This window comes from Phaseolus vulgaris, chromosome 8, assembly GCF_051622355.1.
Source record: "Phaseolus vulgaris cultivar YP4 chromosome 8, ASM5162235v1, whole genome shotgun sequence".
Lineage (NCBI taxonomy): Eukaryota > Viridiplantae > Streptophyta > Magnoliopsida > Fabales > Fabaceae > Phaseolus > Phaseolus vulgaris.
In genome coordinates, this window is record NC_143505.1 from 15,580,494 (window position 1) to 15,608,129 (window position 27,636).

Below are 27,636 nucleotides of genomic sequence, written 5' to 3' on the forward strand. Positions count from 1 at the left end.
GGAGATGGGACAAGGAAACAAGACTGTTTACATGAACTAAAACACAACATAAAAGAAAAATACGAAGAAGACTTAAATAGATGAAACAAGAGGCCACACCCCTTTAAACTTCATCTTCTTCAATATAAGTGTCTAAAGGAAGAATCACCACTTGACTCCTTCCAAAGGTACAAGATCAATCTCATGAGTGATTCAAACTCTCTCAAATCTCATTTTTATCAAAAGTGAATTACAAAGGAAGGGAATGACCCTATATCCATTCAAGTTTGCTTTGGTCAACCATGTAACAAAGAAATGGAGGGAAGTTCAAATATGAAAATGAAAATTTAAAAATCCTAAATCTAGACAGATGAAACCCATGTTTTTTATGCTTGTGTCACACCTTCTATACTTGCTTCATTTTTTTCGAAGTTGGCGAATGCTTTAATTAGACTTGAATAAATCTCAATTATAACCCAATTTTATCTCTTCTTGTTTGCATATGCCTATTTTTCTTCTAGGCCTAATTGGGTTAGAGTTGAATCTTCAATTGAAACCCAACTATATCCTAAACTACAATTACTATTTGCACCTAAATTTATAAATAAATTAAAGAAATAAATTAAACCAACAATTTACCAACTAATATATAACCATAGGATTTTGTTCACCAATTATCCACCTATATAACATCAATTTCATTTCCAAATAGTCCCTACAAAAAAAATGTTCAAGACCAACTCCAAATATCCCAAGGATCAAATACATCTCACAAAATTAAAGGATTTACAAACCCAAAAAATATTTATCACTCACATACTCTTGTACATAATTACTTTTCATCATAGGTAATCCTTACAAAAAGTAATTTTCATTCCATCGACATAAGGTTCAATTTTCCCAAAAATCTTTTCTCTACATCAAAGTGTTCTTGTTAAACTTTTCAATTTTCTTAAGTTAAATTATTTTTGTACCTTAATTCCTTTAATTTTCAAGAAATTACTTATAAAAGTCAAGGAATCTCTAACTTTTTCAATGGAGAACTAACTCACATAAGTATATAACTACAAACCTAAATTAGTAGAAGTTATCTATTTGACCTATATCTCTCATGCAATAATTAAACCCCACACATACAAGCAAACCAAAGATATGATAGAAAAGAAAAATTTATTTGAAACCAAAATTTAATCAAATCAAAATGTCCAATAGTTTCTTAAATTCTAATATGTATGCTCCGATCGAATAAATGATAAGAAACAACTTAAAAAAATACAGAGAGAAGTAAATAGTTTTATATTTAAAAAAAATAAAATGTTTTAAATAAATAAATACAAAAATTAACTTTATATTATATATAACCTTTTGAAACTTTTACATATTAAAATATTTATTCTTCCCTTAACTTAAATTTCCTCCTTTAAACTTATAAAATGGTTAGTTATGCAAAGTATAAATATAAATAAAATTATTCTTTTTAAATATAATTTAAATTCTATAAATCTAAATATAAGACATAAATCTATAAAATTATATTCTAAATATTTTTTAATTATTAATATTTTCCTTATGTTTTGATATAGATGATATATATTAGGTATTTTAGATGTAACTATTTTGCTATCCCTAGTTTGTGATAGTTATATGAAGAAGACATGAGACACGAGGAAAGAGTGTTTTGAGTGTAAGTTGGTGCATTCAGCATCATCGTCGTCATCGTCATCACAATGATTCATGGGATTTGGTTCCGCACCAAAATTTGGGGCTTTCTGGAAATTCCATTAGGGTTTTAAACGGCGGGTATTGTCGCTGCGTTCTTCTCACCGTTCAATTTCTCGTTTCGTTGCGGAATTATAAAAGTGAAAAGAATCAAACCTGGGGAGTGAAGGTTTGGGGTTCGATCGTCGCTCCTTGTGCTGTTGCTTCCTTCGGTTTTGGCGCTCCCTCATGGCCGATAACATGGAAATCGATTCTCCCTCAGATTCCCAACCCCTCAAACCTCGCGATCGGGTCGTTCGGGTAACGCCTTTTCTACGATTCGACTGGTGTTTTTTTTACTATTATCGAAATTCATACTCTTCGTGGCTTGGGCACTGTTTGATCCTCCTTGCATTTAAATAAATGTTTGGATTGGTTTAGCTGTTTTGAACTGTTTCTGTCGTTTTGGATTGAGTGATTTTTTTTCTGTTAATGGATAGATTTTTTGATGTTGAATTGTGTGTTTGATATGTGGTTTTGGATTGGTTTGCAGAGGCTTGCCCAGTTTGGTGTTCCTGAGGAGCAGCTTGACCAGCCTGGTTTGGTTGCTTTTGTTAAGGATAAGAGGGCTTTGATGCCTGAGCTGGTGTCTGTTATATTGCCTACTGATGCGGAAGTGGCAGATGCCTTTCAAGCATCTAGATTGACTTCTAAAAGGTTTTCGGGTGTGATCATGAAGAAGAGGTTTTATGAGAGCATGGTGTGGTTACAGTGGTTGATGTTTGAGGGTGACCCAGGTTGTGCTCTGAGAAGACTTTCCGAGATGTCTGTTGGGCAGAGAGGTGTCTGTGGGGCTGTTTGGGGCCACAATGATATAGCTTACAGGTGCAGGACTTGTGAGCACGACCCAACATGTGCTATCTGTGTTCCTTGTTTTGAGAAGGGGGATCACAAGGGTCATGATTATTGTGTTATATACACGGGTGGAGGTTGCTGTGATTGTGGGGATGTGACTGCGTGGAAGCGTGAGGGGTTCTGCTCAATGCATAAGGGTGCTGAACAGGTACAACCGCTTCCAAAGGAATTCGCAAACTCTGTTGATCCTGTTCTCGGTTCTCTTTTCAATTGTTGGAAAGTTAAGCTGAAATTGGCGAGTGAATCAGTTACTGAAAGAAAGCAGCCAGCAAATGAGCTAACTTATGCTGTGGTTGATATGCTTCTAGAATTTTCAAAGCACAGTGAGAGTTTGCTCAGTTTTGTTGCTAGATTATTGCTTTCTTCTGATGGTTTAATTGAGATGCTGGTGAGAGCGGAGAGGTTTTTAACGGATGTTGTTGTAAAGAAACTCCATGAGCTACTCCTGAAATTGTTGGGAGAACAAAGTTTTAAGTATGATTTTGCTAAAGTTTTTCTCATTTACTATCCAAGTGTTATAAATGAGGCCACAAAAGACTCCAGTGACAAACCTCTAAAGAATTACCCGCTACTGTCAACGTTCTCTGTGCAGATACTTACAGTGCCCACTCTTACCCCACGTCTTTTGAAGGAAATCAATCTACTAACCATGCTGTTGGGATGCCTTAAAAGTATTTTCTGTTCTTGTTCTGATGATGGACGCTTACAGGTAATGAGTTGTTACAATTTAGTAGTTATGATGTCTAAGATGTGTCAGGATAAAAAATGTCTGTCTGGTTTTCATCCTTCAATAAAATTTTAAGTTGTTATGGTTTTGAAGTTGGTTAAGTTTATATTAATGAATGTAGATATACTTCTCAAGATTATTATGTTTCTAGTCTTCTTGCATGACATTTCATTAAAGAAATATAGGATCTTTTTGTAGGTATCCAAGTGGGCAAATATATTTGAGACAACAATACGTGTTGTTGAAGATATTCGATTTGTTATGAGCCATGTGGTAGTGCCCAAATATGTAACCAATGACCAGCAAGATATCTCAAGAACATGGATGGGACTTCTGTCCTTTGTACAAGGGATGAACCCTCAAAAGAGAGAAACAGGTCAACATATAGAAGAAGAAAATGTGAATGTCCATTATCCTTTTATTTTAGGGCACTCTATTGCCAATATTCACTCTGTATTGGTGGATGGGGCATTTTCTGATGCTAGCAAGATAGAAATAGACGGGGAAACTGATTGGAACTCTGAAATTAATGATTCAGATGATGGAGATAATGTAAGGCATGCAAAGGTAGGGAGAAGATCCGAGGAAAGCTCTGCATGTAATGTTATGAGCAGGAATAGTGTCTTTGCTTCTCCAAAGCTTTGTGAGATAAAAACTGATGCATCTTCAAATCTGCCTCTTCCACGTGCTGTCACTTGGTTGATATATGAGTGTTTAAGGGCAATCGAGAATTGGTTGATTGTTGAGAATACCCATGCTGTACCTCCCAATTTATTATCTCCAAATAGTGGTAATGCCTGTGATAGCAATTTTTCAGCATTTAAGAGAGCAATATCTAAGTTTCGAACTGGTAGGTTTGCCAGTACAACTGAAGATCATGGTAAGCAGTGTTCTGAAAATAGTGAAATGGATTCGGAAAGTACATGTATTCGTTCCAGTTCTGATGATAATGCCATGGAAGAAGATTTTCTCGTGGAATCAGATGGTCCACGTTTTTTATCATTGCCTGATTGGCCACATATAGTCTATGATGTTAGTTCACAAGATATATCTGTGCACATTCCGTTACATAGATTGCTTTCCCTGCTGTTACAGAAGGCAATGAAAAAATATTTTTGTCAATCAGAAGTCTCAGACGTGACTCATGCTTCTTCTAATTCATTGCCAACTAGTTACAATGACTTCTTTGAACAAGCTTTACGAGGAAGCCATCCATTTGGTTTCTCTGCCAATATAATGGAGCATCCATTGCGGATTAGGGTCTTTTGTGCCGAAGTCCATGCTGGAATGTGGCGTAAAAATGGAGATTCTGCTTTACTATCATGTGAATTGTATCGGTCAGTACGGTGGTGAGTCCATCTTGTATTACTATATATTGTACAAAGATTGAAACTCATTCATTATATCATACTATATTGTTTTGTTATTTGGCAATCAACAGGTCTGAACAAGGTATGGAGCTTGATCTATTTCTTCTTCAGTGTTGTGCTGCACTTGCTCCAGAAGATCTCTTTGTCAGTAGAATTCTGGAGCGCTTTGGGCTGTCAAACTACTTAAGTCTAAATCTTGAACGATCTAGCGAGTATGTACTCTCTTGCAACAAAGAAAACTTTTCATGCATGTTTGTTATTTTGAAATGCTTAAATTTGCAGTATTATTGTAAGTTAATGGTATGCAAGTTCATAAACAGTATAATGTTTTTCTAGATTGACCCCTTTTTGTTGTGGTCCTTCCGTAACTTTAGTCAGTCCTTTGTTGTTTTGTAGTTCTTTTATTAATAACTCTGAATGCACATATGCTCTCATGAATTTAGCTGTCCCTGTATGGGATGCCTTTCTTTAGTACAACTATCTTGTTGAACTCATCTAAAGTACCATCATTTTATAAATGTTGCTCTCTCTTCCAAGCATACCCATTTCACAAAGGATTTCTCCTTTTACAAAGAATTTCTCCATTTACAAAGAGCTAATGCTTAATTTACAAATGAACATCTCCGCCTCTCTTCTATCCTTCACTTATTTATATCTTACTAACACCTCAACTAACTAATTAACTAACCCATTAATATTCAAACTATCTTAACCAACTTCTCCTTATACCCTAATAATACATCCCTCCTAAAATTTAACCACGACCTCAAGCTTGGAATTATGGAAGCTGGATCCCATGGCTCATCTTCGTCTACTCATTGGGATCCTATAAGCCTTGAAATGCATTATTGCCATAGAAATAGGAACCCATTGGGATTTTAGTGTCATTCTGAGACAATCATTTAAAGTTGTTTAGGAAAATTTTTAGCCTTGTCATAGTTGTCATTTCTTACTGACCCTAAAAGTGGGATAGCAAATAAAGGGATGACCACTATTCTAATATTTTATATATGTATATATATGTATAATAGAAAAATAATCTAAAATTCATTCACTAATGATCATTAATAAGAACTTATATAGTTAAATAAATATATTGTAGAAGGTCAGGGAAACAAAGTGCTTAATGCCTTATACCCTTGAAAAATAAAGCCTAGAGTAACTAAGGACATTAAAAATGCAAATAGAAAAATGCAACACCTTAATATTTATCTTAATAAGAATATTCAACCTTTTAAAGATTCAAATTAGCGTGTCTTCCTCATTCTCTTAAGCATTAGAGTTGTACCCTTCATTCGTGTTGTCCTCAGTCAATTCACTATCATCCTCTTCTTCCCCACCCCTTTTTCTTTTTCTTACCTAGATTTAGGTTAACTAACTGCCTTATTTACTTTTGTTTGTCTCCTAGTGTATTTTAGAAGCCCCCTAGTACCTTAGCAATATTTGTCCAAGTCAAAACATCATAAAATCCAACTTATCTTCAAACTCATGATCTCCATCAAATTTTGACTACATCCATTTATTTCTATCATCAGTGACAATCAAACAAGGTAGTCAAAATCGAGATCTTACTTAGGATCGGATAGATAAACATGAATCGTAAATTGGAAGATCATAACACGGATCGTAAGATCCTACAAATTTTATGAAATTCATAATTGAACCTCATAATATATAAAAGAATACATAATTAGGTGTAAGGAAAGGGGAGAGAAGAGTAGGAGTCGTGAATGAGGAAGTTGAAAGGGAAGGAGAAGTTGAAAGGGAAGGGGGGAGTAGAGCAGGATTCATGATTGCACTGGATTAAAAAATTAATTCTGTTGGAGAATTTGTAACTTTTCAGTAAAAAATTAAATTTGCAGTAAGTGGATTCTTTTCACTTATTTGGGCTTTTTATCTTATTGAGCCCATATGCTATTGCTGTAGCCTCCTCCATCTTAAGTAGAAACCCTAATATCAACTACTCCATCTGCTGTTGCCACACCACAGCCATCGTGCCGCTGTAAATGTTGTCGCGCCACCGCATCCATGTAACAAGCGTTGCATGTGGCGATTTCCAGCATCGCGAAACTCGACGATCCCATGCGAGTTGGGATTTGCAACGCCCATCCCACGTGATTCGTCGGAATCGTATTATTTTGGTGATCGCAGATCGGCACCATGAGTATATATCGTAAAATCATACAATCTTACGATGCAACTCGCGATTTTGACTACCATGCAATCAAAGCTAGGATCAATCATGTCATGACACTCAAAGTGTACTCAAAGAGCTTAGTTATGATTAATATACACCAAATCAAGAAGCTTTTGGTACTCAAGTTTGCTTCTCTATCTTCAAGTAAATCTTTTGTAATTTTAAAAACAAGAGTTTTAGTGTCAGCTTTATTTGTTTTATAATGATCATATGAAACTATAAGCACAAATTTAAAATGTTCTCTTTCACATTAATAGATTAAGTTGCATTTGCAAATGTGTTTCAATTATGCTCGCATCCAAGATGAGCTACAAGTCAAACTAAGAACTTTGTATTACGATTGTTATTGTATTGTACAACTTCCATAAATGTTCTTTTTCGGTGTATGTACCTTGTTTAGGGTTTAGGATATATTTATTTTTTCCTTGTAACATACTTTTCCTTTTTTTTCATATATACAAAATATATATCATTCGAGCTTGGAACTCATTATTGTTTTTCATCACAATCCAAATTCACTTTGGTACTAAGGGCCCTGTTGTCGGACAACCATTGTCCATTGTCTATTGTCGTTGTCTGCCATTGCTTTGTTTGGCGAAGTCAAGGTTTGGTGCTCCTTGTGAAACGACCCAACATTAGTGGTTGCGTGACAAAAGCGCCACAATGTGTTGATTGTTGTGAGCCCTTCACCAGGTGTGTGTCCCATGCGTTGCCTTCTCGATGTTGGAATCACACAAGATTGTCGTCGTTCACCTTGTTGTTTTCTTTTGGGCATGTTTATGTCCTTATCCTTTTGGTTCATTGCACTTAGATAGCTAGTCAAGGCACTCCCCTCACGACTTAGGATTTTTGCCTTCTCTCCATAAATTTTTTTCTGTAGCTCTTGGTCTCTAGAGTGACTTTTACTATTTATGCCTTTTTTTTTGGCCACTACTATTACCATGGCAAAACTACTTATCTTGGTCTACATTCATGGAGTTGTGGTTCCTTGGTCAAGTTTACCATGATCATTTAGAGAAGGAAGTTAATGCTATTTTGAATGAAGATAAACCCTAGTGGCACGAATTGGATTTCTAGTTATTTGTTGTTTTATTGCAGTTAGTTGAATACGATGTTTTAGAAATATTTAGATCCTTTTAGACATTCTATTCTTTTTTGGAAAAAAAAAGAACATGATATTTTTGCTACTGACATTCAACAACTCTTTTGATATGATTTAGAGTAGCTCTCAATGATATGATCTTACATAGAAAAGGCTCGAGTTGCAATAGAAGAGTTAAAGAGATTTATTGTGGTTGATTCATTTTAGGATATGAAGAAAAAACTTCCTAAGATTATGCATGGTCTTAATTATGAGAAGTCCTCGTGCAAACCAATCATGATATTATCTTACATAGTAAAGGCTCGAGTTGAGTAGAAGAGTTAAAGAGATTTCTAATGGCTGATTCATTTTAGGATATGTACAAAAAACTTGGTAAGTTATAATTGGTCTTGATTATGAGAAGTCTACACTCAAATTTTGATCATGTACGAGACCAAAATTTCAGCCAGTGATCATATTCCTTGTACGGATAGCTTAGTCTCCGAACTTCTTTGGGTGCCTACCTTATTAAAAGATGAAAATTTAGCTGAAGTTATTGAAACATCAACAATGGCAACACAACAAAGAAGATGAGCAATGAGAAGGTTGTGGTGGCTAGAGTGGACACCCTCATTGCAATACCACAAAGTAATGCGTCATACCTGAGAGAGTTACTACTCATTACATGGTTTTCTAGACAAGGCAATCCATATGTCTGAATCTGAAAGAGGAGAGTCCAAGTTTTTTTACGAGGAGTACTTAGAGTATTTGAGACTTAAATCTGAAAAATTTAACCATTTATGTCAATCTTCTTTGGTGCCAAGTTTTCAAGAGTTTGTATTTCTCAATTTGTGGAAGGTCAAGGTCATACCTGAATCAGGTGTCGTTGTAATATTTTTGGTAATAGCTCCTCATTCTCATTTTTCTCTTCTAAAACAATTTCCCACTTTGTTATTATAGCCAATGGATCCAAACTTATCTGTCCTTTAAATCTTAATTTTGTCTTGTACATTCCACATTGTCCTTATAATTTATTCTCTTGAAGCCAATTAACTTGTTCTTTAAATTGTTTTGTAATCTTTGATGTTGATTCCTTTGTCACAAGTGAACATGGTATGAGTTCTCTAATTGACAAAGGACATGAATCACAAGGACTTTATTATTTGAAAACGAACTCATCTGTGTTCTATTTTGCTTCTTCTGCCTCAAAACTTTTTTGCATGATTGTTTGGTTCACCCAAGTCTAGTTGAGTTGAGGATAATAACTCCTAATACACGAAATTCCTTAAAAATCATAATTTTATATGTATGACAAGGCATATACACCCAAAAAGTAGTTTTATGAAAATTGTATAGTACAATAACAATCATAATTTTAACGCTCCCCCTAAAGCTCGAGCATTTAAATTGCATGCACCAAGTTGGGAAAATGCAAACTAAATTCTAGGCCCTCTCAAAAACTTAGTGAGAATTTATGCAAGCTAGTTGTTAGAACTAATAAGTCCAATATTCCATAGACAACAACTTCTCTGGACAATTGGTCTGTGTTTGGTCCTTTTATGGAACACAGGATTGGAAGCAATATGATGGGCTCTATGATTATCATAATACCACTTCATTTACTTATCTTCACAAAATTTCATCTCTTGTTGAGTTTCCAATCAAGTTTCCAAAGCCATATATTTATAATTAGCTTCTACACTCGGTTGGGCAACAACATTTTGGTTCTTGCTCTTTTAGGAGACAATAATCCCCTAGTGAATAAAATATCCTATGATGGATCTCCTGTCAATGAGATAGTTAGCCCAATTTGCATCACAATACCCTATAATTTGAGTATTCCCTTTGTTCTCATACAACAATCCTTGTCCTTGAGCCTTTTTGATATATCTAAAAATGCTAATTACAACATTCCAGCGATCAATATGAGGCTTTTGCATGAATTGACTAACTCCAATCGCATAAGAAACATTAGGTATTGTAATACTTAGATAAATGAGTTTTCCACTAACCTCCTATATTGTTTTGGTTTTGTAAAAGTTTCACCCTTATCCACCATCAACTTTTGATTTGGATCCGTAAGATTGTCTATAGGCTTGTAATTTGCCAAGTTTGTCTCCTTTAGAATGTCAAGAGTATATTTTCTTTGCAAAATAACCACACCTTCCTTTAATTCAGCCACTTAAATACTCTGAAATTATTTTAGATAACCTAGATCTTTAGTCTAAAAATGGTTGAATAAGTGCTCTTTTAGTTGAGAGAACCTTGTGGTATCATTCCCTATGATAACTATATCTTCAACATAAACCATTAGATAAACACATTTCTCAGGAAATGTATAACAATAGAAAACTGAATGATTTGCCTTACTTCGTTTCAATCCAAAAATACCTGCATAGTATGGCTGAATTTACCAAACCAACCTAAGAGGGATTGCTTCTAGCCATAGAGAGTGGTGCAATTTACATAGACCAGACACTCCCTAATCAACAAATCTAGGAGGGTTCTCCATGTAAATTTCCTCCTCAAGGTAAAAACATTTTCAATGTCATGTTGAAGTGGCCAATGGTTAATAACAACCATTGTAAGTGTACCGGTAAGGGCCGTACAACTGATGTCATGTCTCGGTCCCCATCACTGGGCCGACCGAAGTAAAGGCCCACGTCCATAGGGACGACTAACAACACAAGTCCAATTATGCTCAATCACGGTCAATAAAGCTAATCCTCGATTAGGAACTAGGTAATGTACCCCTAAACGCGGTCCAACTCCCTAATCTGGCCCAATAAGGAAAGCCCACCAAAGGTAATATAAATAGCACATATTTCAAGAATTAGGTATGTCATCATTTACAATGCTTTGAGAACCGAGTACCGAATGTCTTTGCTGACTTGAGCGTCGGAGTGCCTTCTGCAGGTACCCTCCGAGTCTGGATCATGAGAAGATCGAGAGCCAAGGCTAGGAAGGAAGGGAGCTAAAGGACAAACGACCGATCAATAGAAGGAGATAGAAGAACCCTCTCAATAGTTCTCTAGGCCCCAACCCTCATACGAAAACAGTAAGAAAATGCCTAATTGTTGTGTTCTTAACCACGATAGAAGAAGTATTTTAGTAGTCAGGTCCACACATTTGCATATATCCTTTAGCCAACAGCCGAGCTTTTAGGTGATCAATATCACCACTAGGCCCGATTGTGATTGCATGGAGCGATCTACAACCAAATGTCTTCTTTCCAAAGGGAAGTGGAACAAGTTCCCACATGCCATTATTTGTAAGTGCCTGCATTTCATCAATCTTGGTTTGTTGCCAATCAGGATGATCAAGCACCTCATGAATAGTTTTAGGAACAATGGTGACTAACGTAAAAAAGAATATGATGGAGACAAACAATAATAACTCAAAAAATTATAAATAAGATATGAAATACAAATAGACCAAATACCTTTCTCAAAAGCAATAGGCCAATTTGAAGTGGAGTCTTGTGAAGTAGTTAATGGAGAATGATCCATGGCATGCAAAGTTTTTGGAGGTGGATCTGAATCTTGAGAGACTTCGGGAAGAGTGGGAGGAGCTCTTTGTCCTGTGTTGGTATAGAAGGAAGTGGTGGAGCAATGCCAGACTCATTTTCACTTGGGTTGAAGCCAAAAGAAGTCAAAATTATCAAAGGACCAAAGGTTGGAACATGGAGAACCTCCTGACTGGAAGTAAGAGTGTCCATGGAGGGCGAGAAAAAGGGTGTCCAAAAAAAAGTGACATCAGTTGACATATATTATCTTTTGATAGTTGAAGAATAGCGTTCGTGACCCTTTTTGAAGCGGGAATATTCCATAAAAACACATTTAATAGCCTTTGCAGAATGTCTAAACCTAGAAAAACATTATGAACAAAACAAGTACAACCAAATACCCTGGGAGGGACAAGTAATGGAGGATCATTTGGAAAAATAATGGTGTGTGTGAGGAATTTGATTTTCAAGAGAGAAATAAGGCATTCTATTTATTAAAAAATGAGTTGTGAGAACTGCATCTCCCCAATGACATACAAGAACATTTGTATTCAACATTAGAGAGCTTGTAACTTCAATGAGACATTTATTCCTCTTTTATGATATGCCATTTTGTTCTAGTGTGTGAGGACAAGTGGATTGATGTAGAATACCCATTGAGAATAAGAAGGAAGAAAGTTCAACAGAGAACTATTTTAAGCATTGTCATGAAGAATTTTAAATTCTTGTTAGGTAGAATTTGAAATTCTCTAATTTTAAAGAATCCATTTACTATAATGAAACTCCAGAATTTCAATTTCTTTTTAAACTTTTTACCCAAACGACATATTGTCATAAAAAATTTCAGATTCTCTTTAAAAGTGAATTACCCTATCCAAGCACACTATAATGGTAGAGTATTATAGGATATATTTTTACTTGTAACGTACTTTTCCTTTTTTACACATAAAATATACATAAACTAAGCTTGGAACTCATTGATTTTTTCATCAAATCCAAATTCAAGTAACTTTTATGGCAAGCTTTTGCAAGTGTGGTGCACATCCTCCATACATATTCCACCACACAACTGTAATGTAATTCACATTGGGATTTACACTAGTTATCAAATAATAATTCAATTTAAGTGAATTTTCCCACTTACCAAGAGCCATTTTAGTTCGTGCTTTTATTGTTGCAGGAATACCAAACTCATTTCTTGCCCTCTTTTGCAATAACAACTGAGTGTGAACCTTGTCTACAAACATTGTTATCCCTTGTAACTCATTTCTAGTCAATTTTTTTTGGTATATCATCTACAAATATACATGAGTTGAGTAACAAGATCTAGTGGCTCCATTTCAATCACAACCAATTCAATAAATTGCTTGTCTCCTTATTTTATCATAGTGAATTGGTGATCCTCTTAAAAGCTTTAGTTGTTAGTTGGAGACTCATTATAACTACAACACTCCCCTTATTGCTAGAGCCTTTCGAGGGTTTGAAGTATTGGCAATACACCAACTCAATTGACCTTGTGTTGAAATTTAATTTTAATCATGAAGAATGAGAAAAGAGATGATTGGAGCCCTGATATATTTTATAAGCTCTAGGGATGGCAAATAATCGTTCTCATGGGTATTGTTCGAACTCATCCAGATTTTGACATGAAATCCCTGCATTGACCATGTATGGGTATAAGTAATATTCGATTTTTTAAATTGAGTATGGGGATGAGGATGAATATGTACATATCTATCCCATTCCCTTATCCGTCCCTACCCCTGTTCTCCTATCTGTCCCCATTTTAAATTATTAAAATATCCATAGTTAGTTAAGTAACCTAAAAAAGTTATCTTCACTTATCTCTAGTTTTGTTTCATTTGGAAAACCTTATTTCTTTTTTTTTTGTCACACAATTTTTCATTCTCTCAACTATTGTTCTACTTGTTCATCATTCACAAAGCTCACTTAGATCCCTACGGTACTTTCCCTCTTATCACAATCTTAATTATACATTTTTTCCTTTGTGCAGTTTCATTCAAATGATAAATTGTATTTCGGGAAGCACAAACCTCAATTTCATTAAATCAAATAGTTTTTTTTCCCCTATCATTTCTACTCATTTTAATATCTTCATATCTTCATTTATTGTTTATCCTTTTCACATAAGAATATCTAACTTTCAATTTCAAGTGTTCAATCATGTAATCCATAGAATGTGTGTCCTTATGACATTGAATCCTTGATAATAACATGTTTCCTTTGCTATGTTTTTTTTTTACCTTTTTGGTGGGTATAGGTGCTGGTATGGGTATACACATTACCTAATGGGGATGAGTCAAATTTTATGCCGTTGGGTATAAGGATGAGGACGTGAATGAAATTTTACTTTGGGAATGGAAATAGTCAAATTCACACTTGTCCTGTCTCGCTGCAGTCCTTAATAAGCTCGGTTTGTTTTTATCTAAGTCTGATTAGGACAAAATGATCATAATCTTCAGATCCCGTAAGAGTGATAATGGTGCTTTACTTGTATCCTCCTTGCTATTTTCATGCACCAGTTTTCACATGTTTTCTCATCAATATTTTGATCTTTATACATAATAGACAGAATGTTGTAACTTTCAAACAATTACACCTGTCCATCTCACCGGACTATGTTTCTTACCTGTTGCTGAATATCAAATTTTATTTTCCTTTTGAAAACATGGACATTTGCTGATTTATGCTTCATTCTGAGCATTTTCCCCCGTTTTTCCATGCTCTTGCATGATTTACTTCTGTAGCCCTTTTAATGAGCGTTTTGTTATTTTCAGATATGAACCTGTTTTAGTACAGGAAATGCTTACTCTTATTATTCAGATAATAAAAGAACGACGCTTTTGTGGGCTAACTACTGCTGAAAGTTTGAAAAGAGAACTGATTTATAAGTTATCCATTGGTGATGCCACACATAGTCAATTGGTGAAGTCTCTTCCTCGTGATCTCTCCAAGTTTGAACAGCTTCAAGACATCTTGGATGCAGTAGCTGTTTATTCGAATCCATCTGGATTTAATCAGGTTTGCTTAACTCTTGTAAAAATTATCACTTTCTTTTACTGGGCCTGAGTGTACTGATATTTTTATCTGTTATGTTAGGGTATGTACTCTCTGCGATGGACATTTTGGAAAGAATTGGATTTGTATCATCTACGTTGGAATTCAAAGGATTTACAAGTTGCTGAAGAAAGATACTTGCGCTTCCGCAGTGTCTCTGCACTAACCACCCAATTGCCCCAGTGGACAAAAATTCATCCTCCTCTGAAGGGGATAGCTAGAATAGCCACTTGCAAAGTTGTTCTACATATTATCCGGGCCACAATATTTTATGCTGTTTCCACTTTTAAATCATCTGAATCTCGTGCTCCTGATAGTGTTCTTCTACCTGCGCTACATTTACTTTCATTATCGTTAGATATCTGTTTTCAGCAAAAGGAATCTAGTGACGATACATGCCATGATGTGGCACAGCTTCCTATTATAGCCTTTTCTGGAGAAATCATTCAGACTTCTTTTGGTGAACAAAGCTTGTTGACACTTCTTGTTTTATTGATGGAAATGCACAGGACGGAGAATGTAGACAACTTTGTAGAAGCAGGTGGTTGTAGTCTCTTTACTCTAATTGAAAGCTTACTGAAGAAATTTGCTGAGATTGACAAAAGATGCATGACTAAGTTGCAAACACTTGCCCCTAAAGTGGTCTGTCATATTTCTGAATGTGTTCAAACTAGCGACTCAAATATCTCATCGTTGGCTTCTGAAAGTGAGAAACGCAAGGCAAAAGCTCGAGATAGACAGGCTGCAATAATGGTAATCTGTTGTTTTAATACTTAAATTAACGGATGCAGAAATCAGCGAGTATTACCTTAGCTGATTTAGTCTTATACATATATGAAAAAGGTGAGAACAAGTTCATTCAAAGGAAAAAAGATACAACCTATGACCCTTAAGCTAGATACAGCCAAAAAGCAGCGTTAACAAGGTTCTACAACAAACAATAAACAACTATTTGAACACTTCCTCGAGTTGGAGCAAATAATTTGTATGCACCAAACTTGGAACATATAAATTGAATTTTAGGTCCTCGTAAAGACTTAGTAAAAATGTCTGAAGCTAGCTAGTCATAAGAGCTGATAAATCCAGTACCGAGTTTCTTAGACAACAAGTCCTCCCTAACATATTGACAATTGTTTTCTGTATTTGGTTCTCTCATGAAACATTAGATTGGAGACAGTGTGAAGAGCTTTCTGATTATCACAGTACAACTTCATGTGCTTAACTTCACTAAATTTCAAGTCTTGAAGGAGTTCACTAAAGTTCACATGTGGCCAAGCCACAAATCCATATTCAGCTTTTGACTGGACTGGGTAACAACACCTTTGTAGCTTATCAAAGAGATAATATTCCCTCCAATGAATACACAATGTCATTTGGTGGATCTCCTAAGATTTTAGTATTTTCTATCTTCATACAACAATCCTTGTCTTAAAGCTTTTCTGACATACGAGAATGCAAATCACAAGTGGTTGTATTGACTAATAATCACAAGTGGTCAGTCAATGTGACGGTTTTGCATAAATTGACTAATAATTCCAACTTCATAAGAAATATTAGGTCTTGTAATAGTGATATAAATGAGTTTTCCAACCAGCCTCCTTTATCTCTTCTGATCTAAAAAGGTTTCACCTTTGTCAACCATATGCTTCTGATTTATATGATTTGATATGGAATATCTTACCAAATTTTTCCCATTATTAGATATTTATTTTGCTCCTTATTATTGTTTCTCTTCATTATAAATAAGAATACTTGTGTATAAACAACATACAAAATTCATTATCCTTTATAATTTTCTGTCTTCTCAACATTGTTCCAGAGTGGTACATCCTCTATGACCAGTTTTGTAACTAATCCTTACATGGTATCTAGAGCCTCATGAAAATCGTGTTTGCCTGATGAACCCACAGACTCACTGTCTCTGGAGGAAGTTTGTTTTTTGAACAAACTCTTCTATCCCTTTCTAGGTTTGCTCACTGTTCTGATGGTGGCATTTGTCTTCTCTGATGACTTATTATGATTTTTTTTCTAGCTAGCATTACTTTTCATTGCTAATGTTTTTCCAATGATTGGTATTACCATTGATGTTTTTCTGACGATTATGTTTACCACCGATGTCTTTATGACAATTATGTTTACCAATGATGATTTTCCACCAACATTTCTTCTGGTGCGTTACTATTCAAGACCGACGTTTTTCTGTTTAGTTTTACTCACCACCAATGTTTTTCCAAAGAGTTCTTGCCACCACTGACGTCTCCATGTTGTGTGACATCAATCTTTGCTATCTGACAGTTGTTGTGCTCTTCAAGTAATTTTTGCTCAATAGGAGCCGTCATACCCTCCACATTAGTTGCAACCTTGACTCATGATACATATGCTCCAGCTTGAAGGAAAGTGTTAAAGATATCATTTGTCATTATTTACTTTATTAGTTCCAACAACCAATTGATTGACATGATTCTCTCAAGGGGTCTTATGTTAATGACATTTGTAACAAGCTTGTATCATATGATACATATTCTCGAGCTTGGGTAGGAGTGTTAGAGATATAATTTGAATAGATTAAATGGGGATATATGATGCTATTTCATAAGGAAATATCTTATCATCATTATTAATAAGAATACTTGTGTGTATATACAACACAAAATTCATTACATTCCTTCTTGGTTTCTCTCTTCTCAACATGGTACTTGAGCGATACCATCATTTGTGACTTCTTTTATCATTAATTTTTACAACGAGTCCATAGGACTATGAATGGGCTTGTGCTTTTTCAAATATGTCTCCAGAATATCAAGAGCATATTTTTATGTGAAACTAGAACACCTTCCCTTGACTGAGTCACTTTGATATCAAGAAAGTATTTGAAGTAGCCATGGTCTCTGGTTTGAAAAATGGCTGAATAAGTGTTATTTCAATAGAGAAATCCTAGTGGGATCATATCCCGTAATGACTATGTCAGTAACATAGACCATTAAATAAACATACTTCTCAAGGGAAGTATGACAATAAAATGCTAAATGATCTATCTCACTTTATTTCAATCCAAAATTTTGCATAGTATTACAAAATTTACCAAACCAAGCTTTGGGTGATTACTTTAGTCCATAAAGAGACTTAAATAATTCTCAGACTAGACCTATGATGCATAGGTTTCAGCTTGAGGGAGGGTGTTGAAAGATATGATTTGATTACATACATTAAATGATTTGATTACATCAAATAGGGAAATATCTTAGAAAATATTTTTCATATTTAATTATTGATTCCAATTCTTATTGTTGTATCTGTTCTTCATTAGAAATAAGAATACTTGTGTGTATACAACACAATACAAGCAATCTTTTCAAAAGAGCTAAGCATGCTTTAGTATTCGTTCTCATCTAGCCATTTTGATCTGTTCTGTTGCACCAATTTGTCTTTCTTCGCCCTTTGGTCATGTTTTCCTTGCTTCTGATGCAGGAAAAAATGAGAGTCCAACAGACTAAATTTTTGGCCAGCATTGATTCCACTGTCAATGATAGTTCTCAACTTGGTCGTGAAGATGATTTAGTCAATGAGCAAGATTTAGACAATGAGCAAGATTGTGAAGAATCTCATACTAAACAAGTTGTTTGCTCCCTTTGTCATGACCACAATTCAGAACTGCCCATCTCATTTTTGATACTTCTTCAGGTACATATGGCAGTCATACCTGCTATAGGCTTGATCAAGCATAGGTTCTAGTCTGTTGCATTGCATTTTTTTAAACTTTATTTACTCTTATTTTATCACCTGGCCTAATTGATGTATTTTTGGTGTATAAGAAATCTAGGCTTGTGAGCGCTGTTGACAGGGGTCCTGCATCATGGGCCAAACTTTGCCAATCAGATAAACAACACACACCTGTTATCAACACCAAGGAGACTGATACATTGACAATGAACTGGAATACACTTAGTTCGGGAACAACTTCATCTTCCCAATTAAATCAATTTGTACAGATTGCTGCAAAAGAATTAGCTTCTTGTGGGAAACCTGGGGAAGTTCTTACTTTTCTGCAATATGTCAAAAATAAGTACCCAGCACTGGTAAATTTTCAGCTCCCCGACACATATTATGATGAAAAAGAAAAGGCACCATATTCTTTTGAGACTTTAGAACAGGGTATGTACTTCTCCATTCATGAAGAAATGTGTCTTCCATTATCTTCGAATTTGATGAATATGGATGACAGAGTTTCAACATCTGGGGAGAATTCAAATATTATAGTAGACACTGGATCTATGTTGCTTGGGAAATATACAGCTGATCTTGTGCTAGAGATGTCAGAAATTTCTTCTGTGTCTGAAATTACTTCTAATGAGACTGCTTCTGTGGAATCTACATCACAGCATCCAGCAGCATATGATGGATTTGGCCCTACAGATTGTGATGGTGTTCATGTTTCTTCTTGTGGCCATGCAGTACATCAAGGTTGTCTTGATCGATATTTATCTTCATTGAGAGAAAGGTATGTTTCATTTAGACTTATTACATAGCTTATATTTGTTGTGTCTATGATTTTTGAATGCCTTTCCCAGTTGCTATACCTGAATCGATAGCATTTGAAATTTCTTAGTTTTAACTTTGTGGTTTGTCCTGTGTATCCTTTTGACTGTAGAAAATATAATGGAAAGCCACAAATGTCTCCAATCCTGATGTTACCTAAAAATTACCAGTCCTTTAAATTTCACGCTATTGATATCTATTCCTTGGGCGTGAGGATGTATTAAGATGTCCCATGCTGTTAAAGAATATGTCCAGATACTCCTTATTCAAAGGCTTGAGTTAAGACCCCCTACCCAGCTAGTTTTTAAGGTTGAGTAAGATTTAATTCATTTCCAACATAGTATCCGAGCCTTAATGATCCATTGTCTTGACTCTTGAAATTGATCTTTTCCTCCTTGATTCTTTGAATAAAAAAAGTTTAATTTCAACAGAGGATATGAGAATGTGCATAAATCCACACGTCAAGCTCAAAGGTTTCTCATGTGATGGGGCACTTTAGAAATATGATATGGAAAGCCTAGAGAGAAGCAACCTTAAAATGTATACCTTTGGACCCAGTATCCTCCGGTGTCTTTTACTTGCCAACTGTGTTTCAACTCTGGTATACAGGCCAACATGTGACCTCCATATCACAGCACAAAAATCTTAAAGTTGCACCGCAGAGAATTTCAGTCTCATGGTTGGGTTGTAGTTCATTATTACCTTTGTGTTTTCTCTCGTTCGTAGTTTCTTTTTCTAAGGAGGATCGATTGTTATTGTATCCTTCATTGGGTGGTATGCTCTGTTATGTCACTTTAAGTTCTTGCCGCCTTGGAATGAAGAGAGCCTCCCTTCACCATAAATTTTATGTACCAAACTACCAAAAAAGTTTGAGAATTTAAGTTCAGTCATTATTCATACAGATGATTGAGTTTTTCAATCAAATCAAAGCTGATGAACTTAAATGATGCACACATGTAGGCAGTACAGAAAAGGTTACAAAGTAATGAGTTAATAGTCATTTTTTCTTGTTTTGCTATGGAGTAATTATTATGTTATTGTGACACAACAGATCTGTCAGAAGAATCGTTTTTGAAGGAGGACATATTGTTGACCCAGATCAGGTTTAAGTCTTTTTAAATACCTTTTTTCATTTTGTTATGACATCTCTACAGTCTTTTCACTCTCTACCTTTGGAAATGCTCATTCTTTTTTTCAAGGGGGAGTTTCTCTGCCCTGTGTGCCGCAGACTTGCAAATTGTGTCTTGCCAACTTTACCTGGAGAATTAAAGAAGCCTTTGAAGCAGTCTATCATCTTGAGTACTGGTTCAATAAATACTGCTCCCCCCTTGGCCGAATCAAGTGAATTGACTTATTCACTTCGCCTGCACTCTGGCTTAAAGCTTCTGCAATCTGCTGCCAATGCAGTTGGGAAACTTAAATTCCTAAATTCTATTCCTTTGCATCACATCGACAGAACTAGAACAAATCTTGAAAACTTCCTGCGGGTACTTTCAAAAATGTATTCCCCTTGCAAAGAAGAAAAGTTATCAAGATTTGCTAGAATGAACCACTCAATGTTGATGTGGGACACTCTTAAGTACTCTTTGACATCTATGGAAATTTCTGCACGGTGTGGAAAGACTTCTTTTACTCCAAACTATGCTCTTAGTGCCTTGTATGAAGAACTCAAATCTTCAAGTGGCTTTATAATATCCCTGATGTTGAAACTTGTTCAAAAGACACGAAGTAAGAATTCTCTTCATGTTCTACAAAGATTCAGAGGTGTTCAACTCTTTGCAGAATCAATTTGTGCTGGTGTTTCTCCGAGTTATGCAAATAATGACAACTCTGGGACAGGTATAATTCTTGTTGTTTGCTTCAGGCATAAAATGACATACTATTAGTATATTTAATTTTATCCTACTTTTGAATTTGAAAAATAGCTTTTCAATATGGAACTTGAAGTATAGGACTTCATGTTTTGCTGTTGTCACATTTAACAGGATTACTTTTATATAAATTTAATAGTTGATTAAGATAAATTTTTCTATTTGGAAAATTGTTAGGCTTCAAAGTTCTCCACTAGTGTGTAAAATTTAAAAGGCTCTCAGCTTAATTACTTATTACATGAATTTATAGAATTGTATCTTTATAAACTTAAATTGATAATAGGCATTGGATCTACTAAAATCGGGGGCTTATTTTGCATATAAACTCCTAATTTAATTACTTAATTCTAATAACAGTTACAATCCATCTATTTGTGCACATTATATGCAATCTACATGCTAGAAATTTGCTTGAATATATTCTTCTGAATTGTTTTTTATTCTACAGTAAGGTAGTTCTTGACCTGCAGACAAAATTAAATTGAGTTGTTTTGTTTTGCTCTCCTTGGTTCCTTCCTTTTTTATTAAAAAGAAAATGGTCCACTCTTGTTTCAATCCATTCTTACACATAACTGTATTTATCTGTTACTAATATTATCATTTCATATCTACTATCCACAGGTGACATGTTAAGTATCTTGAAACATATTGAAATGGATCTGTCAAAAGCTGACAGCATTTGGAGGCAAGCTTCAGATCCTGTACTTGCCCATGACCCTTTTTCAACATTGATGTGGGTTCTCTTTTGTCTACCACACCCATTTTTGTCTTGTGAAGAATCCTTGTTGTCCCTGATTCATGTTTTCTATACAGTATCTGTAACCCAGGTTGGTTACATTGCTTACAACTTAATTAAATGTGTTTTCTTGCGGAGTGTCTATTTCTTAAACAATTTCTTTTGGATGCAGGCTATAATTTTGTATCATGAGAAATCTAAGCATAAATCATCAAGGGATTCAGATCTTTCAGGTTGTCTGATTACTGACATATATAAAGTTATGAATGAGTCTGCACATGCCCCACTGTACATTGTGTCAAATTATTTTGATCCCAATGTTGATATTAAATATGCTATTCGGAGATTTACTTTTCCATATTTGCGAAGATGTGCATTGTTGTGGAAGATACTCCATTCTTTTATTCCAGCACCATTTTGTGATGAGGAAAATATATTGGATAGATCATGGAGTGTCCCACAGGACACAATAGGCAATGCCAATATTGAGATGTTTGAGGTTACTAAAATTCATGAGCTCGAGAACATGTTCAGAATTCCCCCTCTTGATGTGGTTCTCAAGGATGAATTTTCAAGAACTACGGTCTCTAGTTGGTGTCATCATTTTTGCAATGAATTTGGATCTCGCAGAATTCAACAAAATTTGCATGTAACACCTGCTGTTCCATTTGAGTTAATGAGATTGCCCAATATTTATCAGGATCTTTTGCAGAGGTACTTTTAATTATTATGTTGTGTTATGTAAGGTAGCATATTACTATTCTTTTTACTCTTGCAACATCTATACAAGCAGGTGTATCAAACAGCGGTGCCTTGCATGCAAATCCGTTCTTGAAGACCCTGCTTTGTGCCTGCTATGTGGAAGATTGTGCTCTCCAAGTTGGAAATTATGCTGCAGGTTCATTTCTTTTCCAGTTTCTTCATTTATTCTACCCTCTTTATGCCAGGAAATGCATTTTGAGCATTTAATGTTTTGTCTCAGGTACTTTAGTTTTAATTCAGTAATGACAAACTAGATTTTAATTTTTTAAGTGGGTTCTGATTCAACTGAACTACTTTCTCAAGCTTATTGATGGCTAGAATGTCATTAACTTTCTACATATAAAAGTGTAGTTTCTATTTTTCCACCTCTGCAGATTTGTTCCCGTCGCCATTTCATCTCAGATTTGAAGTTTTCTTTTATTTTTTTTATTATGTTGTCTTGTAGTTTTTTATGCTATTCTCTCAACTACGTTTACAAATGTGGTAAATATTTTGAGTTAGGAGACCGTGGTCTGTATCATTTATTTTTATTGATGACAAGCCACACAAAAATTTATATTTGATCGTCATAGACTGAGTTCTATTAATCAATGAAGGTTTTATTTTTTTTATTGGGAGTTGCTGTCTACTTATGGAAGAAAAATATTAGGTGTTCATGGTGAAATAGTCTTCAGAGGTTTAGGAATTTGATGGCATTTTCAATTTGGTTTTGTTAGGATGATTCTTTTTCTTGGTGTCCCAACAAAGAAGACGTGGTCTTTCTCCATTAGTAGTTATATCTAATCTCTGCTAATGACTGGTTTGCAAGGATTATAAAAGTAATTTTTTGGAGAACCCAGTCACTGTGCTGCTTGACATAAGTTTCATTTCATGTAGTCTTGTGATATATACATGTTACATAACGATAACGGAAATGAGAATTAACTGGTCCATAGCATTTCTAGTTGTATTCATATATTTCTTAGTTTTTTTGGTCTTATTTGGTTTTTAATTTTTATCGTGTACTTGCTTATTTTTGTGAATTTGAAAGGATTTTTTTACATATTAAGGGAAAGTGGATGCCAAACTCATGCAGTAACCTGTGGAGCTGGTACTGGAGTGTTTCTGTTGATTCGGGTATCATGTTCATTCTCGAACTTGATTGAGTTTTGAATTACTTGTCTGCTTCTGTTGTCATTCTTTTTTGCTCTTGCCCTTTGAATATTCTTTTTGAGCTATCTTGACACATCTCCTCTTCCTTGCTTTTTATTAATTAAGTAGTTATTTTGCTTGAATACTGAATTAATAAGGAGTTCGTTTGTACTGTCAGAGAACAACAATCCTACTACAGAGATCTGCACGTCAAGCCCCCTGGCCTTCTCCTTACTTAGATGCTTTTGGTGAGGAGGTAAGTTTACCTTTCGACAGATTTACTAACATACAGAAGTTATTATTTTTTTCTCTGCAACTAAGAAGCTGATAGAACCTAGGAAGTTGTATAATTATTTAGAAAGCAGTTATAGAAAATGTTAGCTGGTTATAATAGTAAAGTTAGGCTCTTAGCTCAAATAGTAAGTAGGTGATAGGAACGACAGCTCAGTCTGAACTTTTGCTTTATGGTATTGAGCGGTAGATCAGTCGGAGGAAAGGGAAGCCCAAAGGGCCTTGGATGGATAATTTCCTCCTTTTTTTTTGTTTTGTTTGGATTTCCTACACCAATAATAGTTTCTTTAGAGTTTATAACAGAATCTCTCAACAAAAGTTATATTAATGTAATGAATAAAATATCTCAAAAACCTAACTTCTCCATTTTTTTTCACCGTTGTCCAATGTTGATGGATATTGACTCTATGCCTAATTGGATATGCTCGGTCTTTCTTCAAGGTATTTGAATTGAAGTTGAATCTTTTTCAGGGGTCATTTGGCATCATGTCAAAAAGAGCAGGAAGTGGGGGTTGAAAATTATAAACCTCATATTTTGGTGTCAGGGTTTTGAATTTCTTGTCTTGGAATTCTGTTTAAGCTGTCAGGATTTTGGCACTTGATATATAACTGAAGCCAAGAAGTTCAAATTTATTGTATTTCTGTTTCTTTAAATTTCTCTATTTGTCATGTTCTTTGCTTCAGGATTCTGAAATGTCACGAGGGAAGCCACTTTACCTGAAAGAGGAACGCTATGCTGCTTTAACATATATGGTAAAGAAATATTCCATCTATTCTCCTTATCTTTCTTTCAATTTTCTTATATCAATTAACATTTTAAACAATGGTTTTTTATCTGCTTAGGTTGCTTCTCATGGTCTGGACCGGAGTTCCAAGGTTCTCGGTCAGACCACCATTGGTTCCTTGTTCCTGGTTTAGTTCAAATATCATGTTTACTATAGTGTTAAGGTCTGATGTTTGAATTTGCAGTTCAAAATCCTCATTTTTCCTTTTGTTGTCATCTAAATCACTGTGTTGGTGTGACCTTGTGCATGCAGAGCTTTTTACTGGACCCGTGGAGGATGAAAATTGGTTCTAGATATGCTAATTTATCATGTCATACACTCCTGACTAATCAGAAGATCACTACTCCATGCTGTGTCTTCTGTTAAAAATGTACAGCCCATTAAGGTGTGCATGTTATAATGGAAAATTGTTTGTATCAATTTCATTGTCATCTTTGCCATGGAAGAATGTTCTTGGATAATTGGATGACCTCTTTATGTTCATAAATCTTCGTAACTGCCTCAAATAATTGAGAAAATGTTGAGATTTTCTTATTTGGATAAAGGTTAATAGTCATCGGACTTAAGAGACTTCTTATTTTATAGGAAGAAGGAATGCTACCCAGTGATCCATATCCCTAGGAATTCATTGATAGATTAATTATGAGTCTATTAGTGAAGAAGTTAAGTTAGTTCAGGGTGTTGAGATAGTAGAAAAAATAAGGATATTGACTATAGTTAAGAGGGGAGATTGAGATTAGGACAGACTTCTTAAGTAGGGAGAGGGACGAATCCAGGTCTTTCAAATATCCATTGACACCATTTATTTTGTATCTTCCCTAGCCTAAAGCTGCTACAATATTATCATAGCAATTAGGATTTATGGTTCATCAATAAAAAATCATTTTAACTCTAGATTATGAAGAGATGATATTTGGTAAGAGTTTATACTTACAAGGCTATTTCTTTTCACATGTCAGTAGATTGATACAGTTGCCGGGTAAAGATTTAAAACTTGGCTCCTGTGGGAGAATCTACCTGCTGGTCATGGCTGTACAGATTTGGTCGATGCTGACATAGCTGCGACTTTTCTTCTGCTCCATGCTTACCATAAAGTACGTTTCCCAATTTAGTTGGTGCACTGGTGTACATATATATCATCATACCAGTGAGAGGAGCAATTGCTTCAAGGTATACTTTGTGGAATTATGAGCGTATCCTTACTTCAAGGTATATCAATATCGTAAGTTTGGATATTTGGTTGAGCCTTTCTCCTCTACCCAGGTAGGGGAAACAAGACAATGCCCAATTTATGGGCATATTGTATACAAGGTACATATATGTACACCAAATTTTACCGTCTATGTTTCCTGTTTAGTATATTTGAGGAACAATGCTAATAGACTGATTGTAAAATTTGGGTTGTTTTTCATTTCAAGTGTCGCTTGTGATAATAGTATCGTATTTTGGTGAATTAAATAAACTAAAGAATTGATTGGATTGGAGTGTAAGACTAGATAAGTAACACTATCTAGCTATTGCTGGAATACCATTTGAATTATCCTAGTGAAGTGGGTGGATGTTGCGAAGGAAAGCGATTTTCAATTTGAGCTTTCTCATATTTTAATTAAACCGTGCAAATTTAAGTTTTTTGGGAAGTATGCTACTCAATTAGATTCACTCTTTCACAATATCCAGGACAAATTATAATTTAACTGATGCTTTCTTTGGACTTTACAGGTGAATGAAGTTATAAATGGGAAATTTAAAAAATGAGTACTGCTAATTAGGGCTGTACTGTGTTCAAATGTTTTGTCAATTTTCATATCTGCATTATGTTTAGGTTTCACTTGAACTGTGCAGGTTCATGTTTGCTGAAAGAGATTTTCAAATTTGTTTTTAGAGAAAAAGTAGAAGAGTAGACAATCAATTTTATGCTGGTTTGTGTCTATCATAATTTTCTTTTCTTTTCTTCAAATAGGTCCCAGGTATCTTTTGGCCTGTTTCAAAATAGTAATACTACAAAGAATACTAGAGATTATGGCCATTTAAATTTTTGACACACCAACAATAATGTAAAATGTGCAAAAGTAAAATTCAACCATAAAATGTGCAAGCCTTGATATAAATAAAAATAATTGAAAGTTTATGTAATTATAATATTTTTAAAATGAATTTTACTTTTTAAAGTTATTGACATTACTAATCATACCAAATGAAACTTAATGACGATAAATCAAATATGAATTAATGTTCTTGATCATAAAATTAGAAGTACATATATTACTAATACAAGAGAAACGAAAATAGGAAAAGAAAAACAAGATAGTAACAATTATTAAAAAACTAATTTCTTTAAGCCATCGATTAATTTTTTAAAAAAACTATAAAAATTATGAAAGCTGAAGTTTGTAATGTTATAATTGTAATACATCTGAAGTATTGTAATTTTAACTATTAAAAAAAATTCTCATGGTTTACTCTAAATATAATAATTAATAAGTTCTTCACAACCTATTTATATTGTACAATGATAACTAAAAAATTCAAACATCTTATAGAATATAAATTGGGTTGTGCACGTTACTTACATATAGATTTTAATTTAAAAATATACAATTAAAATATTATTTCATAAAAAGATTTATTGTAACTAGGAAGTCTTATTTTAGATTGATTGAAATACTCCAACACATAATTAATTTCTATTTCTCTTATTTATTGTATTTTAAAAATTGTAGTCTATTCCATACAAGATACGATCAGTATATATATCAAACAGACAACAATAATCAATAACTAAATATAATTCTTCAATTTTCAAAATTGTATTACAAATATAAGAAATATTTATATATTCAAATACTCTTTATTCTGTATACATGTACACTTTACACACTCTAATAACCAAGTATCAAAATCTAAATATATTATTAATTAAGTTTAATAAATTATTCTGATAATTAATAATATAAGACCTACGGTTTAATGAAGC

At 34.5% G+C, this 27,636-nt stretch overlaps 1 protein-coding gene across 6 annotated transcripts; it reads left to right on the plus strand.

Moving 5' to 3' along the window:
- The first annotated feature begins 1,598 nt into the window (after positions 1-1,598).
- PRT6 (proteolysis 6) lies at positions 1,599-26,212 on the plus strand. Of its 6 annotated transcripts, none has more exons than XM_068632408.2 (19): positions 1,599-1,998; positions 2,231-3,301; positions 3,518-4,668; positions 4,761-4,901; positions 14,271-14,514; positions 14,593-15,303; positions 18,019-18,231; positions 18,363-19,048; positions 20,138-20,189; positions 20,286-20,925; positions 21,579-21,784; positions 21,866-22,407; positions 22,487-22,591; positions 23,486-23,571; positions 23,765-23,842; positions 24,562-24,630; positions 24,721-24,825; positions 24,915-25,047; positions 25,622-26,212. In XM_068632408.2, the coding sequence occupies exons 1-15, from the start codon at positions 1,927-1,929 to the stop codon at positions 23,836-23,838; spliced, it is 5,994 nt and encodes a 1,997-aa protein (XP_068488509.1). In that variant the 5' UTR covers positions 1,599-1,926; the 3' UTR covers positions 23,839-23,842; positions 24,562-24,630; positions 24,721-24,825; positions 24,915-25,047; positions 25,622-26,212. The 6 variants fall into 6 exon arrangements, with proteins under 6 accessions (XP_068488509.1, XP_068488508.1, XP_068488506.1 ...); XM_068632407.2 differs by having other exon boundaries at positions 25,625-26,212; XM_068632405.2 differs by having other exon boundaries at positions 23,505-23,571.
- The last annotated feature ends 1,424 nt before the right edge of the window (positions 26,213-27,636 follow it).

What these genes read in the sequence shown, in the direction of transcription:
- PRT6 (XM_068632405.2), top strand. Translation starts at nt 1,927, where the DNA reads ATGGCCGATAACATGGAAATCGATTCTCCCTCAGATTCCCAACCCCTC. An exon ending in AATCTTGAACGATCTAGCGA is followed by an intron (nt 4,902 to 14,270) that starts GTATGTACTCTC and finishes TGTTATTTTCAG; the next exon opens with ATATGAACCTGTTTTAGTAC. An exon ending in CATTTTTGATACTTCTTCAG is followed by an intron (nt 18,232 to 18,362) that starts GTACATATGGCA and finishes TTGGTGTATAAG; the next exon opens with AAATCTAGGCTTGTGAGCGC.